General features: G+C 33.5%; 2 protein-coding genes across 2 annotated transcripts in view; both read left to right on the top strand.

Annotated features, from left to right (window-relative positions):
- LOC117124336 (uncharacterized protein PFB0145c-like) overlaps positions 1-3,670 on the top strand; it is a 43,613-nt gene extending 39,943 nt beyond the window's left edge. The window contains exon 13 of the mRNA XM_033270544.1: positions 3,494-3,670. Within this exon, the coding sequence (XP_033126435.1) occupies positions 3,494-3,670 (177 nt within the window). The remainder of the gene's footprint in view (positions 1-3,493) is intronic.
- Positions 3,671-3,750: 80 nt separating this feature from the next.
- On the top strand, positions 3,751-18,654 carry LOC117124335. The gene is made up of 8 exons (XM_033270543.1): positions 3,751-3,867; positions 10,399-10,588; positions 11,340-11,416; positions 11,821-12,010; positions 12,741-12,814; positions 13,146-15,053; positions 15,396-15,607; positions 16,193-18,654. The coding sequence occupies exons 1-8, from the start codon at positions 3,751-3,753 to the stop codon at positions 16,266-16,268; spliced, it is 2,844 nt and encodes a 947-aa protein (XP_033126434.1). The 3' UTR covers positions 16,269-18,654.
- Positions 18,655-18,791: the final 137 nt, after the last annotated feature.

Below are 18,791 nucleotides of genomic sequence, written 5' to 3'. Positions count from 1 at the left end.
GGCATACACCGTGTAAAACACCATGGTAGGCCTATAGTCCTTTTATAATATACAGCTAGACTTAATACTGGTACTACTACTATAGACCAATGTAAGCCGATCTTGTCCGTGCATAATAAGCTTTGATCAAAGAGAGAGAAAAAAAGGAAGCATATCATAACACGTACCACTCCTTCTCGAATAAGCCTCGTATAATAACTAAGAAGGTAGCAAAGAATTAAAATTGCAACATTGTCTGTAATTGCACTACTATTACAGGCAAGAGATCGAACATTGTTCCAACAACTATCAGCAATGCACACCGTCACTGCATAAGGTTGAGTGCCGGTATGCAGGCATTTAGGGGTATTGTTATTATTCATGAGGGTTGTTTCATTAGTTCCTATTGGTCGATTCATGATCAGGGTAGTATACAAACTGTCTCTTATACACATCTCCCATTTGATGAGGCTGAAGTGATTAAAATACTTGCCTCTTTTAAAACCAACAAATCCCCAGGTATTGATGACTTCCATACTAAAGCCATCAAATATATTGCTAATCTCATCTCTCATCCATTATGTCATATATTTAACATTGCCTTAACTAATGGAGTATTCCCAGGCAGGATGAAGTTAGCGTGCGTCACCCCTGTTTACAAATTGGGCATCAAATCTGACCTTTCTAGGTATCGTCCCATTTCAATTCTATCAATTTTTTCGAAGGCCTTGGAAAAGGTAATTTACAATCAAATTTTCTCATTTATTTCTAAATATGATATACTTTACAAATAGCAGTTCGGTTTCAGAAAAGGACATAGTACCTTCATGGCCCTTATTGATCTAACAAACAAAATTTGGATTTGAAAATCGCCATCTTGCAATCAGACTTTTTATAGATCTTTCCGAGGCCTTTGACAAAATTGATCACAATATTCTTTTATTTAAATTATTCCATTATGGCATTCGCGGCCCCGCACTTACCCTTTTCAAAAGTTACCTCTCCAACAAAATATTCTACCTCTATATCCAGTTACAGACCAATCACTTGCAGAGTTGCTCAAGGTTCTTCACTGTGTCCTCCTCCTTTTTATTTTGTGCATCAATGATATCCATCAATCCTCTAACTTAATTTCTTTCTTTATGCTGATGACACCACTGTTTTTTATTCTGATCATTATTTGATACTGTCAACTCCAATCTGATTCCCATGTCACAATACTTTGCTGCTAATAAACTTTCAATTAACCATAATAAATGTAACTTCATCCTGTTTGGGACCCCACAGAAGTTGAAATGTATTGATACCACCACTTTTAATTTTTTTCTCGACAACTATGACATACCCTCTGTTCAGTCAGCTAAGTTCTTAGGATACATCTTGACAGTGGCCTTACATGGAAAAAAACATATCAACAAAATAGGAACAAAGTTTCAAAAAGCCTTGGTATTATTTTTAGATTATCCACATTTCTACCCCCCTAATATTCTTTGTAATTATTGCTCCCCAATCCTTCCTTATTTGAGCTACAACATTGTTTGGGGTAATACTTATTTATCCAATATTAACAGACTTCAAATTCTCCAAAAAAAAAGCTATTAGAATTATATTTGGTGCTCCACCACGGTCTCATTCCTCTCCCTTATTTTCTAATTTAAACCTTCTTAAACTCTCTGATACTAACCATAATCAAAAAGGTACTTTCTTATACACTGCCATTAATTCCTTTCTCCCCAAACATCTAAGTAATATGTTTACCCTCAGTCACTCCATTCACAATTATCGTACTCGATCCAGAAATGATATTCACATACCTACTCACAACAACTATTTTCAACACAATATTAGAGACACCGGTCCTATACTCTGGAATAATTTTAACCATCCCCAATTTTAAACTCAGTTTCCATGAGGTCTTTTACCAAAAAACTCAGGAATCGCCTTGTTTTTTGCAATACTAAAATTAATTTGATCGTGACTCGCTTTGCTGCTCTTTGGAAGCGTCTTTTGCTGTCTTGCTTTTATGTGTTTGTGTTGTGTGTTGGTTTGTTTGTTTGATTGTTTTTTGCATCTCTGTGTGCTCTTGTAATTTTATGTTAAGGCCTGCATGCCCAACACAAGATTTTTTTGTATTGAATCTTTTCGGGCAAGTGTCTTCTTCCTTTTCATTTTGTTTCATAAACCCATTGTTTTTAATAATTCCTGTTATTTGACTGCAAATGGAAAAAAAGGATGATGTGATTAAGATATGGAATAACATTTCTGGAAATACTAATTAGGTTATTGATGCGTATTGAAGCGAAAATTTACCCTGACAACTGTTTCAGATTAATCATTTCAATCTTATACCATTGCAAAGAATTTCATGTAGCTGACTTGAATTTGTTGGATTTGGAATTAAAAAGGACAACATTTTTCAGAATTTGGCATCGTTTTTCTGGAGTTTTTCTAGGCTTACTAAGCAAGTAAATGCATCGGTGCTTCAGGAGCCCAAGCCATCCTTTGTCTTAATATCAACTGTCTATTCAGTAGGGCTAACCAAGATAACCAGCCTTTTGTTTCAAGCTTGGACCAACAATAGTAACAGGAAACTGTAGTGGATAAATTGCTTTCAAGTGGCTCAGTTTGCAACCTAGCCTACACCTTATTGATGCCTTTAATGTCCTAACTCGTAGCAGATATGTCAATCAGACATTCCATTAATGCTACTATATTTCTATTATTGATTGGATTATTGTCAAGACTGGATGAACTTAACCATCGCAAAATGCCCGGTAATCAGAGAAATGAACTAAAATGTGTTATGTTTAATGCTAGAAGCATTAGAAACAAACAAACTGAATTAATTGCTAACATTGAAAGCACAAATCTGGATATGATATTCATAACAGAAACTTGGTTTTCTCAGAATGACACAGATCTATTGCACACTATTCCTGGATTTTCATCATTGTGACTTGACAGACCTACTGATAAAATAATTGGAGGAGGGGTTATGATCCTTGCGAAGGAGACACTTTCTCTATTTATATTGATGACTTTAAATCTGATCTTGAACTACTAACGTTTTCATTGAATATCAAAAATATGAAGATGCTTATATCACTGATTTATCGACCACCTACAGTAACTCTGGAAGTTCATTTTTTGACAAGTTTCAAGAAATGTGTGATAAATTTCAAACATCAATCACTGATTACAACTGCTTCATGTTGCTTGGCGACTTCAATATCGACTGGAGATTCTAGAGATTATAACCTTAAGAACTCATTATGGTATTGATGAACAAACTTGACTTGACTCAAGTAGTAACCGAAAACACTCATCCTTCAACACATAACTTATTAATACTGTAGGTACAACAATTGATCTCATCTTCACAAATCGTCCAGAAAACTATAAACAAATTAATGTTGTATCATCACCGGTGCTCAGCAACCACCATGCAGTCTCATTTACTATTAAGCTAAGACATCCAATTCCACAGCCTTCGATTTTTCGTTCATACCTTCAGTACAGGAAAGTTGACTTGCAGCACCTTCAAACTCTTCTACACTTAGCACCCTGGTGTGCCTTCATGGATGAAAATGATGCTGAAAATTCGTGGGAAGGGTTTATGGTCCTAATCGAAGCAGCGATACACAATAGCATCCCAAAAATAAGAAAGCGCTGCAAACACCGTTCACCATGAATTAACAAAGACATCAAAAAAGTCATAAATAAGAAGCAAAAACTGTTTAGGAAAGCAAAAAGACTAGGAAACAATGAATCATGGGAGATTACAAAAAAGTCCGCAATGAAGTAAAGAACCTGTCAAAGAAGGCTTACAATGATTATGTGAACAACCTATTTGCCAAACAAGACAATAAGCGCAGCTTTTGGTCCTTTGTCAGAGACAAGAAAAAATCAAAAGTGCCCATCAACATTCAACTATGCTGGGGAATCTGTTCATGAACCGGTACAAATTGCTGAATTATTTAATCAATATTTTGATTCTATTAATGCTGAATCCGAAACAATACCCGACACTCCTCCAACCTGTGATCTACCGATTCCAGTACTCTCTGAAATTCATCTTGATGTCAATAAACTCGCAACAGTACTCTCTAAACTTAAACCTAACAAAGCAGCTGGACCTGATGGCCTATCTCCACGTATCCTAAAGCTTGCTACACGCCATTTCTCCTCCACTCTTGAAGGTAATGAAAGCTACACTTGACACCGGAAACCTTCCTAGTCAATGGAAACTTGCAAACCTAACACCTATTTACAAATCTGGATCACGAACAGACATCAAGAACTATAGACCTATTGAGCTAACACATGTTGCATGCAAGATTTCAGAACGTCTCATCTCGGACGAAATCAACCAACATTTACAGTAGATACCTACAACCTAAGAAATGACAATCAACATGGCTTTGTCAGCAAGAAATCCTGTACCACACAACTTACAAATGCCGTTCTTGACTGGGCTAAAACTTTAGATGAGCAGTCACCCCACGAATCGATTTGATTTTCTTGGTAAGGCTTTTGACCTGCTACCTCATGACAAACTACTACAAAAACTGACCCTAAAATACAACATTACTGGTCAAATTTGGCAGTGGATTCAGTCTTTTTTAACATCTAGAAAACAGCGAGTAATATTTCAAGGGGCATCATCTTCGTGGTCTAATGTAACTTCAGGCGTTCCTCAAGGTAGTGTATTGGGACCCTTATTATTCAACCTGTTTATAAAAGATATAGCTTTTGATATTCAATCTAAGACCCTGCTCTTTGCAGATGACACTTTAATTTATAAGCCCATCTACTCATTACATCTACTCATTACATTACGAGTTAAATCTACAACATGATCTTGACAAGTTAAAAAATTGGAGCATTGTGAATAATATGCACTTCAATACAGGGAAATCAAAGGTGATGCACATTACACGTTCTTCGAAGAAGAAACATGCACTACCAACATATCATATGGGTGGATCAAACCTCTTCGTAGTCACTTCATATAAGTATCTTGCATTAACAATAACCGACGATTTGAAATGGAATGAATATGTAAATATAGTTGTGAACAAAGCATCAAGGCTTTTGGGATTCTTATGGCAAGTCGCTGGTCATTGTTCAACTAAAGCCCTGTGTTCCTTGTATACAACAGTTGTGCTACCGGTATTAGAGTATGGTTTACCCTCATGGAATCCATATACTGAAAATCTGTCTTTAAAAATAGAAAGAGTAAACAGAAAAGCTACACGGATGTGCCTTCACCAAAAAAGGCTGGAAATGGCATATGATGAAAGATTAAGGTGTCTCTATATGACCACTCTTGAAAACAGAAGGAAACAAAACACTATATTATTCACCATTAAATAAGGGAGCCTTGCAAAATAAAGCAACGCGTATAGCCGTCTACAACGCGTGGTTGGGGATTATAATCTCTTTGCGTTGCCAACGAGTGGTTCAAGATACTGATCAAAAATGTTGGAAAATTCCATTTTGCGAATTAGGGTTCGTTTTCCGACATTTTTGTTGTACTTGTTTGCGTCGGTTTATCTCGTGATTTTGATGTACTGTAATTTATCGACAAGTCTCTTTCCTATGTTTTGTCATAAGTTTCACTCGTTATTATGAATTAATTTTAATAATATATCCTGTCATTTGTTATTGAGCTATTCTGTAAAATTTAAAACCGAAATGTCTAATACCAAGACTCGAAGCCCACTGAAATTTCCTATACACTTTTATACTGTATTATAATCAGGCCAAACACATGTTTTTGCCATGGATATTGACGGGATAAACGTAATTTAATGCCAGTATATTGCTTTTTCTAGAACTATTCATAGGAACATTCCCACGCTCTGCTGCTATGGAAATACAGACTGAATCAAAGTGTATGTGTCATTGATCTTGCTGCCGGCCGAGTTATGCATAGCTCAAACCCTTTGTACGCCGCCCGGTGTTATAACCAGGCCAAACTCATGTTGTTGCCATGAGCATGGAGGAATAAACTCGTAGTGACAAGATAAACGCAATTTAATGCCAGTACCTGCTTCTTCTAGAACTATTTATATGAACAGTCCCACGGTTCTGCTGCTATGGAAATTGACTATTAAGGGTCATTGATCTTGCTGCGGGCCGAGTTATGCACAGCCGTACCCTTTGTACGGCGCCCAGTGATAACGACTCGACGTTACCATGGAAAAGCATAGAATAAACTAAGAAAATATCAGTCTCTGAATTTTTGTGTGCAATTAAATCTTGTATTTATTATTTTCTATATGTCTCATTTTCAATTATATTTTATATTTGTTATATATATTTGAAAATGGATTTGGTACGATACAAATAAATTAATTACAATAAAGACAACAAGGAAGTGACAAACAGAAATTAAAAATCAAACAAGAACAGCTCATTCAGTAGAACATAAATTAAAGAATTAGCGTAAACAGTTTATTACATGAACATAGGCCTGATTAGTGATCAAGATCTATTGTGTGTGTGTACAACAGTCGCTTGTCTGTTTTCAAAATGACCTACAGAGAATGAATGAAAATAAATGGGGAAAAAATAATGCCACCCTAGCTTAGCCTACTGCACTAAATTCTGATATTCATCGTATATGTTGAATATTTATTGGCGGTCACTGTACTTTATTATGAATAGGACTACAAATAGTAGTATCAACAATTGAAAACTACTTTTATACATTACCAGTGCATTTTATAAATGAAATTAAAATCCCTGTAGTAAAATAACATAGTCATTTGGTACATTCAAGCGTTTAAAAACGATTTAATGATTATACATTTTAAGTTAAATTATTTTGAAAAATTATTATAAAATTAATAACCCATATGGAATAGTAGAGTCCATGGTTAATCAACGACGCAACAAAACATATGCTTCGCTGTTTGAAAAGGGGTGAAAGCAATACATTGAACAGCAATCTAGAGAAAACACGGAGAAAACAATATTTTACAGTATACTGTACAATACACCTTTTAAAGAGCCTTGTAATCATATATAATAAATATATTCTTTTACACTAAACTTCGAGATTAATCAGCATTGAAATAGAATAGTCTAGGTTTGTGCCGCATCAAAACATGTGTTTCATCGGTAGAAAGGGGTGAGAACAGTGCATGTAACTGCTAGCTGGAGAAAATTGTTTTTGCTTTTTTTGAAACGTTTCTCGTTACATGGATATAATGTTCCACCAAAGTTCCAGATTAATCAATATTAAAATAGATAACATATAGGCCTAGGACAACTGCTCACATTTATATCAGATAAAGGTACTAATATGAAGTTCAATATTTTTTTTTGTATTTCGCTAACACTGAAGGAAGTGTACCCTATCTACGTTCATGCTCGAAAGTAGGCCTACTGCTGTAGACCGATATCTGTCTGTCGTCCTAGACAGTTTAATTTAATAATCTTAATTAATACTAAAACGATATAAGAAATGATAATTTTAAAGACTATACTGTAAAAAAGATATTAGGCCTAACAAAAATTCATAAAAATTGCCTGTTTTTGATTTTTAATTTTACTCCGTAATTTTTCTGAGTAAGCCAAAGCCTAGGCCTATCCATGGAGGTATAATATCTATGTCTTAGGCCTCTCCTAGTTTTATATTTCTGCTGTCTGTTGGTTTTGATCGTAACGGTGACGATAATCTCGATAAATTATTAATGTAATTCTCAGAAATATAACGTGAGCTTGCGTTACTTCCAATAGAGTTTATTTTTATATGAGACGTTTTTGTTTGTGTTAATTGGGTTTTTACACTAAGCCTGTTATCAATTCCCCACTACGAAGTGGAGTAGCCCAGGAAAATAATCCCAACACGTGGCCAACTATGGGATTAAACTGCCTTTAATCGCATCAGGTGGTCCACTCGTATACGTGTTGCTTTATTTTGCGAGGCTCCCTTATCTGGATACATACAATGCAATTCCATTCTATCAAACACAATGGTAATATCCAAGATACACTGACTTGCTAACTTTTAACACCACTACGCACGTACTGAGGTGCGAAAATACTGCACCATCAACGAGTTCCAGCGGTTGTGGTCAAACCTACCAAATACTCTCAAAGCCTCTGTAGTACTGGACAATATCTCAATGTATTTACTGTAAAATTGAAAGAACATTACAAAACCATTATCTAATTAATTTATTTATATTTGGGTGTGTGTGTATAAGTATGTACTGTATGTGTGGGTGTATGTATGTGTGTGTCTTTGTGTATTTATGTATATATATATATATATATATATATATATATATATACTTTGTGTAGGCCTATATATATTGATTTTATTTTTGGTTTTTTGGGGTTTTTTTTTTTGTTTTTTTTTAAATTTGTTTGTGTATTTTTTTTTCTGTTTATTCTTATAATTTTAAATTAATTTTTTTTTTGCAATAATGATTAAGTCTCATTTTTAAATTTCTTCTGTTTTTTTTCCTAAATTATAAATTTTTATTATATATTATATCTTCTATTTAATATTGCTGTTTCTCTAAGGATGGATTAACTAGTCTGAGCTACAGCGATTTTAATTGCTTTTGTTAAACCTTGCTTGAATCAGTACCAATTTAAAAAAAATCTTAATCTTTTCCATGAATTACTCAGGCATTTAAACAAATGTGTGCAAAGGAAGGAAACTATATCAAAAATTTAAAGGATCTAAGAAATAAAGACAATATACACTAGTCATTGTGAATATTTACTTAATATTTTCAATAATGCTTCTACCAATTTAAAGCAATTTTGGACTAATACATAAGATCAATTATACAAGACTCTGAAATTATCAGTTTTAAAATAAAACAATATAGTTACAAATGCAAAAGATATTGCAACTTTGTTCAATGAACAATTTGCCAAAAATTTCTATAATTATTGTGATGATCAGTGATCTGAAAAAAGAATTGTGTATTGATCTTGGAACTAATATGGAATTCAAACCTTTTGAAATTTCTGAGGTTTACTATGCTTTGTCACAGCTTAATGCATCTAAGTCTCCTGATCCGGATGCTTTACTCCCCATTTTTTAAACAGTACAAGACTGAATTAGCTACCGTTTTATGTAATTTCTTTAATCTATCTGTGCAAGTATGTAAATTGCCTAAGCCCCCGGTATTCAACCCCAGTCCCGCGTGGCAACTCAGGCCCGCCAAAGATTTCCTTTAAAAATCAGGGTACACATTTTTTAAATTCAATAATTTCTATGTACAAGTTAACAATTTGTATGTTATTGCAAAATGAGCAAGTTTATTTCAAACTTATTTTTTATGATTTTTTGACATTAGCAAGGGACAATACATCTTTAAGGTATACATTATCTATATTGAAAAACTGGCCTTTTTTAAGCATGATGCTGACCCTTTAACTGCTGGTCGTAGAGCGGTTGCTAAATCATAAATCCATAGTACTTGCGGTCCCCTTTAAATGTAATAATATCATATTTAAAGAGTACTGTATAAAGAGTGTTGATTGCATTTTTTTAATTATAAAGTTTTTCTGTATTTTATCATATTTCTATTTTAGCTTGCTATATTCATATGTATGTTTGTTGTCTTGTTTTTGTTTGCAGAGCCTCTTGGTAGTAATTCAGTTTACTTTAAGTTTATTGCCAGCAAATAATAAATGAAATGAAACTGAGTAATGACAGTGCGTGTGCATTACAGTAGCTGTGCAAATTAGAATGATTTATTAAAGTACAGTAGTATACGCACTGACACTATTTGCAAAGCCTCTTCGTGATACTTGGCTATACGAAAAAAAAGATGAATAAATTGATTGTGGTTAGCCTACTGAAGTTAATTAGGGGTTATTAGGTAGGCCTAACCATCTGGCAGACATTAGATTAATAGATTAAAATGTATTGTAAACATTATTATGAATTATTTTTTCAATTCTTTTATAAGTCGATCACCTTGTTATCTCATAACCATTGTGTCTTTCTAGGCCATGCTTAGGACGGTCTAGGCTTCATTCGTGTTAACCACACTGTAGAGCGAAATTTGTTAGGTTTGCTGTGTGCGTTTATAGCTGGGCTTAGCAACAAAATATTCCATCGCATAGTACTGTAGCAAAATCACGCCAGCTTTCAACTTTTTTGCACACAAGACACAAACAATTGGAGGCACTATATTGATGATTGGTCAGTCGGGAATAGGAAAATTCAGTGCAAATATAAGTGATGAAGTCACCACGGACTTCTAATAAAAAATAGACAAATTAGACTGGTCTATAAAGTGGTAGTTTCTTGCTCTTTGTTTAGTAGATAAAGCAATGCAAATTAAAAATATCAAGAGCAGCAACAAGTATAACAACAGATTTTACCTTTACTTTATAGTATTCTTCCTTCAACTACCATTTTCTTATTTGTATCTACAGGGAACATTCAGCAACTCTCAGTGTGTAATTGTGAAAGGATTTGAAGAGCATGAAAATCAAGAGACAACAAAAGATAAATTGGAGATTTTTCTAACCAAACAGAGGAATGGGGGTGGTGATGTTAAGCAGATTGTATATCCGTTTGGAAATTCTACCAGCAAAGCACTGGCAATTTTTTATGATACAAATGGTAAAAAAATGTTCAGATTGATGGAATATTTTGTGATACTTTCTGATGATACTAATAAATCATCATCTAAATTGGTAGTCAGAATTCTTGTTAATATACATGCCTTTTCAGGGCAGAGGGGGCAGGGGTGTAAAGAATTGAATCGGCCAATTTAGATGCCAAATACAGTATATATGCAAGAAGAACAAATCTATTGTTTCTATCCTTGATAATTGTGAAAGAATGACTCTGTATAAACACACTAATATTAATGTCTAAAAATTTTAACAAAAAATACTGAAGTGGCAAGTACAGTATGTCTTCAGATTATTTCACACACAGCTCAATAAAATTTTGAAAACTCCTGACAAACCAGTAACTACATGGAGAGAAATTGACTACAAATTGGAAAAATTTGATTTATTGAACTTAATATCTAATTGCATAGCTTGGAATGAGCAAGTAGGGATGTCATGCAGTGCTATAATTTTTGAACAAACGTAGACAAAATTCAACAAATTTGAGAATGAAGTGTGGAGTACCAAAGAAGTTGGCCTAAAAATACCAACTCAAAAGTCTATTTTTTCAAAGTTTCTTGCCAACTGAACTTAATTTTTAATTCATGTCTTCCAAACATTTAATAAATTTATCCTCGGTCAGCTAAATATTAGGTGGTAGGGTGGCATTTCCCAAGTCTGATGTTTTTGATTACCTTTTTATAACCTTCAGTTTTAACAATGTGCGTATAAAAATACTTTTTCTAATTTTATAGTTGCAAGGTCTTTGATAAAAGCCAAGAAAATGTCTGATGGTAAAGGACAGAGTCTTGGGATATATCCTTTCGAAAAAGTAAGTGAAGTAATCCATCAGCAACTTTGAAAATTCTTTTCCACAAATTAGGAAATTGATTTAAAAAGAAAATAATTTACTTTCAAGTGTGATAAAAAGTAGAAATAACGGCAGCAACTACTAGAACAACAAAAGATTGAGTGGATATACTGACAGTATAATCTATTTAATCTTTTTCTAGTACTGCCTTGTCAAGTAATCTCTCTTCAAATGTCATATGCTTTCACTTTGTGTAGAAATAAGTAATTACATTGGAAGTGTTTTAAAAGAAAGATATTGTTCATTAGATAATGAAGACAACCCAAAAATAGACAAATTGCAGTGGTGTGCACTAGGCCTAGTGAGTATGTTAATTTTTTGTGGATAGGGCAATGCATAATTTTGCTTTTGATTTCTATCTAAAGGAAACATTCAGTATATCCCAGGGTGTGATTGTAAAAGGATTTGAAGAGCATGAAAGTGAGGAGCAAACCAAAGATAAATTAGAAATAATTCTGACCAGACAGAAAAATGGGGGTGGTGATGTTGAGAAGATTTTATATCCATTTGGAAAATCAACCAACACAGCAGTGGCAGTATTCACTAAAACAGAAGGTAAAGAATTTGAAACCAACAATAAACCTTAATGAAAAAAATTAGATACAAAAGATATATTTTTTGCCAAAAAATGGGAAAAAACTTAATCATTTAATGAAAGAGCTGAATACAGTAGCTCATTTACATGTGTCCAATAAGCTATTAACAGATGAAAAAAATGTTACTACTGTATTTACAGACATTTTCTACAAAAGACCTTTTTGATTGCCAGCCAACTTAAGGGTGTATGTAATAATATACAGCAAAGATGTTGTTTTAAATTTATGTTAATTGATAGAAATTATTTTTCTCATTCAAATTTTAAATGTTAATTAACTTAAATTTAGCAATTTAAATATGGAATTGAATTTTCAGTTGTTTTTAACCATAACAGACTTTACATTTTTGCATACAAGTTTCTGATAAAGGCAGGAGGGGTGGAGGATTAGGAGAAAATCAGTTTACATAAAAGATCTATTTTTTATGATATGTTTAAAAATAGATTATAAAAATATTATTTGCATTGCAAAAAACTGGCCCCAGAGAAGTACAGGTAATTTATTTAACTGATTGATTCTTTTGACTTTTTACCAATTGATCATTTTTTGGTTGACTGATTATTGATCAGTTTATTAGAAAAAAAGGAGAATCCACCCCTTCTAAGCAGCTTTCCAATATTTGTACTATATATTTTTTAATTACCCATATTTATAATTGTTTCTTTTTTTAATTTATTTTTACATAATAGTTGCAAGTTCTTTGATAAAGGCCCAGATTATATCTGATGGTAAAGGACAAAATCTCAAGATCTACCCTTTAAAAGTAAGTTTTTGTTTGTTCCTTATACAAATTAAAATGATTCATCATTAGCTTTGGAGGTGGTGGTGGTATGCAAATTTATGGATGTGGTAGTGACAATGACAAAAAATGATGAAGGTGATTATAGGAATGATGAGAATGGCAAGGATAATGATATTGAGGATAACAACACTATCTATACCGCATATATCCTCTACACACTATATAAAAGTATATCTATAAATTTACACAGCTTAATTATTTGGAATTCTGTTAGTATTATCAAAATGATATTTTCTCCTATTTTAAGAATACAGCATTAAAATAAATATATTCTCATGAATTATATTGACAGGTATGTCAGCAAATGAAGACATTCATATTGGAGCTTGGTGAAGCTGTTGTTCAACTTGAACCAACTCTAAAGGATCACATATTTAGTGCCATTGACGTGAAAGGAAGATTTCTAAAAGATGGGCAGAAACTGATGTTAGATGAAGAAGAGGATATATGCAGAGTATATAAGCATGTGTCTGATAGAATAAAAGGATTATTAAGCAGTTACCTCCTCAAAGTAACTGGTGAAGATAACTCCAACATTCCTCATGATGATCTCAAAAGAATGGCTGGCAAAAGCAAGCAGGCTGGAAGTGCAGATTCCCAGCAAGTTGATAGACCAGATTTCTTGGTTTATCAGTTCTTTAAGAATTGTCACAAGGATAAGGTAAAAGAAATAGAGAGCAGCCATGATGTCACTATCACATGGATGCCAGATAAAAATGAATTGGCAGTTCAGTCCAACAAACCTGGAGATGATACAGACAGGAAGGTTGCTGAAGAAAGATTTAGAGATCTGTATCAAAAAATACATCCCATAATCAAACAGCTTCAAGTGGAAGATGTTCAGCGTGTTGAGGCTCAGAAAGCTGAAAACAAAATAACAAGAAAACATGCTGATGTTTTGATCTTACCAAAGGAGTATGTGTTCATTGGAAGTGAGGACAATGTGGAACTAGCAATCAAAGACTTCAAAATGTTATGTGAAATCACTACATTTGAAAGAAGTCTTCAAGATGATGCTGGCTTACTCCTTACTGATGTGGAGTACACAATAGGCGGGGTAAAAGTCATCATAAGACATGGTGATATCACTAATGAAAATGTTGATGTCATTGTCAATGCTGCCAATGGGGAACTTCAGCATGGAAGTGGTGTTGCAAAAGCCATTGCTATGAAAGCTGGTAGACGTATCCATGAAGAAGGTCAAAGGTTACTTAAAAAACGACGACATGCCTTGAATGTGTCAGAGGCCTTACACACTAATGGGTACAATCTGAAAGCAAAATATGTATTACATGCTGTTGGACCAAGATATGGGAAAAACCCTAACTTTCAGAGCTTGCTGAAGAAGACATTCTTGAATTGTCTAGAATATGCAGATGAAATACTTGAAGCTACATCCATTGCAGTTCCATTGATTAGCTCGGGAGTATTTGGTGGAAACAAAGAAGAATGTGCAAAACTGCTGTGTGAATCCATTTGCCAGTCAGTTCAAAGTGAGAAATGTCAGAATCTCAAAACAATTTGTCTTGTGAATATTGATGTTGAAGCAACAACTGCAATCCAAGATATGTTTAAAAAATATTGTGTTGAAAATTGGGGGCAGTCTTGTCAAACCACTAATGTCCGTTCATTGCAGAGTAGATTGGCCACCTCTACACTACCCAGAGCTGAAACATTTAGTCGCAATTTGTATTCTACACAGACTGTACATAAGGAGAGGATTGATTTTACCCAGACTGCAGTCCATCAGAATACTCACAGTAAAGATCAGATGTCTAAGGTCAGAGATGGTTCAAAATTTGAAGTTCCTTCTTATGATGAACAAAATAAGAGAAATAACATACAGGAGCAAACAAGTAACAGAGCCTGGCAGCCATTTACCAGTACAAACAATGCAGCAACTCATACAGCTGGTTCTGTTGCAATGGATGAGGAGGAGAAATGCCCTATTTGTTTTGATAAACTGACAACAACAATGAAACGGCTTCCGTGTGGGCACAAGTTTTGTAGAAATTGTATTGAGAAAGCCTTAAGCATGAAACCAGTTTGTCCAATTTGTGGCAAGGTGCTTGGTGCATTGATAGGAAACCAACCAAGAGGATCTATGAAAACACTTTACTGTTCTAACTTTAGCTTACCTGGTTATACAGGGTGTGGATATATTGAGATTACTTATGATATTCCTTCTGGAATACAAACGGTATTGTAACTCCTTTATGTAATTATAAATTTCAAATGAAAAAGTCTAGTCTTGGTGCAGTTATTCTGAGGACATTGAACATTTTCAGTCTATAGGACTTTTATTGCATACAGTTTTAAAAATTGCAAAACAATTTCATGAAAAAACACCCAAATGAAAATCAGAAAATTATTAATTTCTCTGTAACTAACTTGTTTAATGTTCATTGGAATAAGCATTTTGATATACTCCTGTTTACTTAGAAAGTAATAATTTATATAGTAATAGAAAAATATCAAGGTTAAATACAGCAATTGCTTAAAACAATGTTTTGTTTTTATAAATTTGTGCATTTCTTTCTAGCATGAGCATCCACATCCAGGAAAAGCATATTATGGAACATGGCGTAAAGCTTACCTTCCAGATAACAGGGACGGGAGATATGTTGCAAGCCTTCTGAGGAAAGCATTTGATGCTCGACTCATCTTCACAATTGGAACATCAGTAACAACAGGTGCTTCTGATAGTGTGACTTGGAATGACATTCATCACAAGACAAGTGTCTCTGGTGGACCGTAAGTAATTTTTTTTTTGTGGACTATATGGCAGACTCATAGCCATTGAGGGGTTGTCCCTCTCTACCCAGCAGTATTAGTGGATATCCAGGGGCGGATTTAGGGGGAAAACCCCCTCCTTTTGTAAAGTTAATAAAAAGAAAGAAAAAGAAAAAATTGCCGCCTCAGAGGTTATTTTCGGGCATCTAGAAAACAAAAACTAAAATTTCGTGAGGCATGCCCAGGACTCCCTATGGTGGTGTTATCTCAATCCCCCCCCCCCCCTTTTTCGAACATCTCTGGATCTGCCCTGGTATCTGATAGGCCTGAGCGACAATGTGCCATTTAATATTAACTATAATACAGTATTATTATTTAATTCTCTTCAAGTTACCTGATGTGTTCCATAGGTGTTTGGTATCCAGTGACTGGAGTAATAAGTGAAGCACATAAAGGCCTTGATGTGCATTATGCACTACAGTATAACTGCTATATTATTATCACTATTATAATGTAAAGTTGATGTGGGTGTATATCATATACAGACATTACCTATATTTGTGAATCAATTTAATCATTTATGTGCTTTGATATCCTTATCATTAGGAATAATTACGGTTATCCTGATCCGACTTACTTGAGACGTGTGCGGGAAGAGTTGGCAGCCAAAGGAATCAAATAACTGGAAGTCAATAACACTCTCCAAGATTTGCTAACCAGGAACGTTCAACAAGAGACAATGCTGCACCTATTAGCAAGATCAATGTAATTTTACTCTTGTAACGGTATGTTTACTAATGCTGATTAAAATGTCAATGGTTGCCGAATGTCAACAATTAAATAGACGGCTACAATTTCCATTCATTCATTTATTTGACCAAATTCGAAAGTTTACAAATAAGATACTTGTTGAAACAACATGAAAATGACAACAGCAATAAAAATGATTAAAAACAATTAAAACATTGACAATAAAGTAATTGAATCACCCATCATACACAGCCTGCATATTGTTTAGTATTTAGGCACAGGGCAGATGTATGCACACTATTGAGTTATTGCTGTAGTTGTATATTGAAGTCACTTTAATCATACTACTGTATTTATATTCTTTCTGATATTTCCTATACATTTTAGTCGCAATTGTTATAAATTTTGTCTAGGAGGACTACTTTTAATAAAAATATGTTTTTTCCTCATTAAATATGTTATCCTGGTTTAATAAATTACAGATACAGTAAAAATAAATAAATGTCTAGAATTTGAAATGGGAATACTGAAATACAAAAGCAAACAACATTGATATATGTTACAGATATCAAAATTAAGGAGCAAAAACCAAAAAGGCATACAACAAAAAAACTTGTAGCAAAAGCTTAATATAACGGGTAAAGCATGGAAAAGACATCTATCAATTCAGAAGTTTCCCTCTAAGTACAGATCACCTTTGGAATAGGGTGATACCTGTAATTTTCTTTAGCAGCTTTGATCTTTAGTTAGAAATATTTTTGTAATAAGATAGGCATTCATTGAAGCTACAGAAAAGTGGTCTTTAATTTGAGAGGTTTTTAATTAGAGGGAGAATCGTAAAAAAATATTTCTGTTTTATTCAGTAGAATTTAAATATTTTAAAAGGGAGTGTAGATGATCCAAAGGACATTCAATCCACTGTATAATTAGATTCATCAATACTGTTTGTTGCATTTTACAAAAATATTGTTTTCAGCATGACATTTTAAACATTTTTTTGTGAATTGTATTTTAATTGTAAAATGCTTTGTGTCTTTGTATTGCCAGAGGGAAACAAATTTCCAGTTGTTTTATTGGACTTTAAGTCTATTTGCATATATTTGTTTGAGATGATAGAAGTTTGACAGAAATTTTGTGCAAAAATGTTGGTGTTTATATGCTCTATTTTATCAGTAATTATATATTTTATCAATAGATTATTTCATTTGAGAGAAAAACAAATAATGTATTTATAATGATGCCTATTGTTTAATGCTTTTCCATCATATATGCCTATTTGTTATCTTTTAACATTGATTTACTATATCTATGTACCTTCATCAATGTTACTAAATATGTTGTAATTAGGCTAATGTTGTAATGTGGTAGCAAAAATGAAGTCAAAGAAATGAAAATGAATAAATATTATCCAGACTTTGTGATCGATGTAGATTAGGTAAGGCACGATATAGATTAGAAGCTAGAGAAAAATGTAAGACGTTTTAATTTAACAACTTGGACTACTGTAGTGCTGCTTTCTGTGGACCTTTTTTTTAGAGCACTTTAAGTACTACTTGTAATTGATACCTATGTTTAGGCAGTGGTGTGTCTGGGAGTTTTGAAATAGATGGCTGAAGGGGGGGGTGAGGGGGGGGGGGGGCTTGATGATTAAGTAAGTGGAGCATATGAGGTGATTTTTTTTCACAAACATTTCCAATAAGGAAGTTCATGGAGGGACAAGCTTTTTCTTACCACCCTCCCCAAGATATACCACTGTGCTTAGGCCATTACTGTATTTTGAAATTGGCATATTCACCTTGATTCCATTTTTTGTCATTTGTTTGTGTTTGCATGTACTGTACTCAGAAGTTATTCAGTTTTATCAAAAATATTTTATGGCTTGAAGTGTTCACTTTGTTAATAAATAATACAAATACAGTACTGTATTATTGTCATCAACTTTTCATTAAAAATAACTGTCAATGATATTAATCATCAGATGTTTATCATTTGAAATTAGACACTACAAATCATATCGTAAAAACACAGCAAGCATTATGTAGATTTAATAAAGCCAAGGATAAAAAACATAGGATGAATGGTGTCTCGTCTCAAACTTAATTATGCCAATTATGCCAGCTTGTGATCAAAACCACTTGATATCATTTATTGCTTTCACATCGCAACTTAGATTCCATACTTGTTTTTAATTTTGTCTTGAATGTTTATATTCAAACGTATTATTGCTTTTAGGCTTGTATGCTTTTGTTCAATCTTATATTCCATTCCCATGTATGATTTGTCTATTACCAGATCAAAATAAAAGTAAACTAGTCAAATAAAGTGTTTTTAGTTTACATTGTTCCAAGAGAGGATTCTATTTCAAAGATCGAATACCGTATATTATTGTAGATTGCTTTATATCAAGAACACAATACTGTACAAAAGCAATTGTTGATGTCCGATTTTACGTGGT

Source organism: Anneissia japonica, unplaced genomic scaffold (genome assembly GCF_011630105.1).
Source record: "Anneissia japonica isolate Jap-2015-1 unplaced genomic scaffold, ASM1163010v1 scaffold750_len1593409_cov174, whole genome shotgun sequence".
Lineage (NCBI taxonomy): Eukaryota > Metazoa > Echinodermata > Crinoidea > Comatulida > Comatulidae > Anneissia > Anneissia japonica.
This window is presented reverse-complemented; position numbering and strand designations above follow the sequence as displayed.

Excerpts from the sequence above, each read along its gene's own strand:
- LOC117124335 (XM_033270543.1), top strand. The coding sequence starts at position 3,751 with ATGGGAGATTACAAAAAAGTCCGCAATGAAGTAAAGAACCTGTCAAAG. Across the intron at positions 10,589-11,339 it reads AATTTTTTATGATACAAATG|TTGCAAGGTCTTTGATAAAA; the intron begins GTAAAAAAATGT and ends CTAATTTTATAG. Across the intron at positions 15,608-16,192 it reads ACAAGTGTCTCTGGTGGACC|GAATAATTACGGTTATCCTG; the intron begins GTAAGTAATTTT and ends CCTTATCATTAG.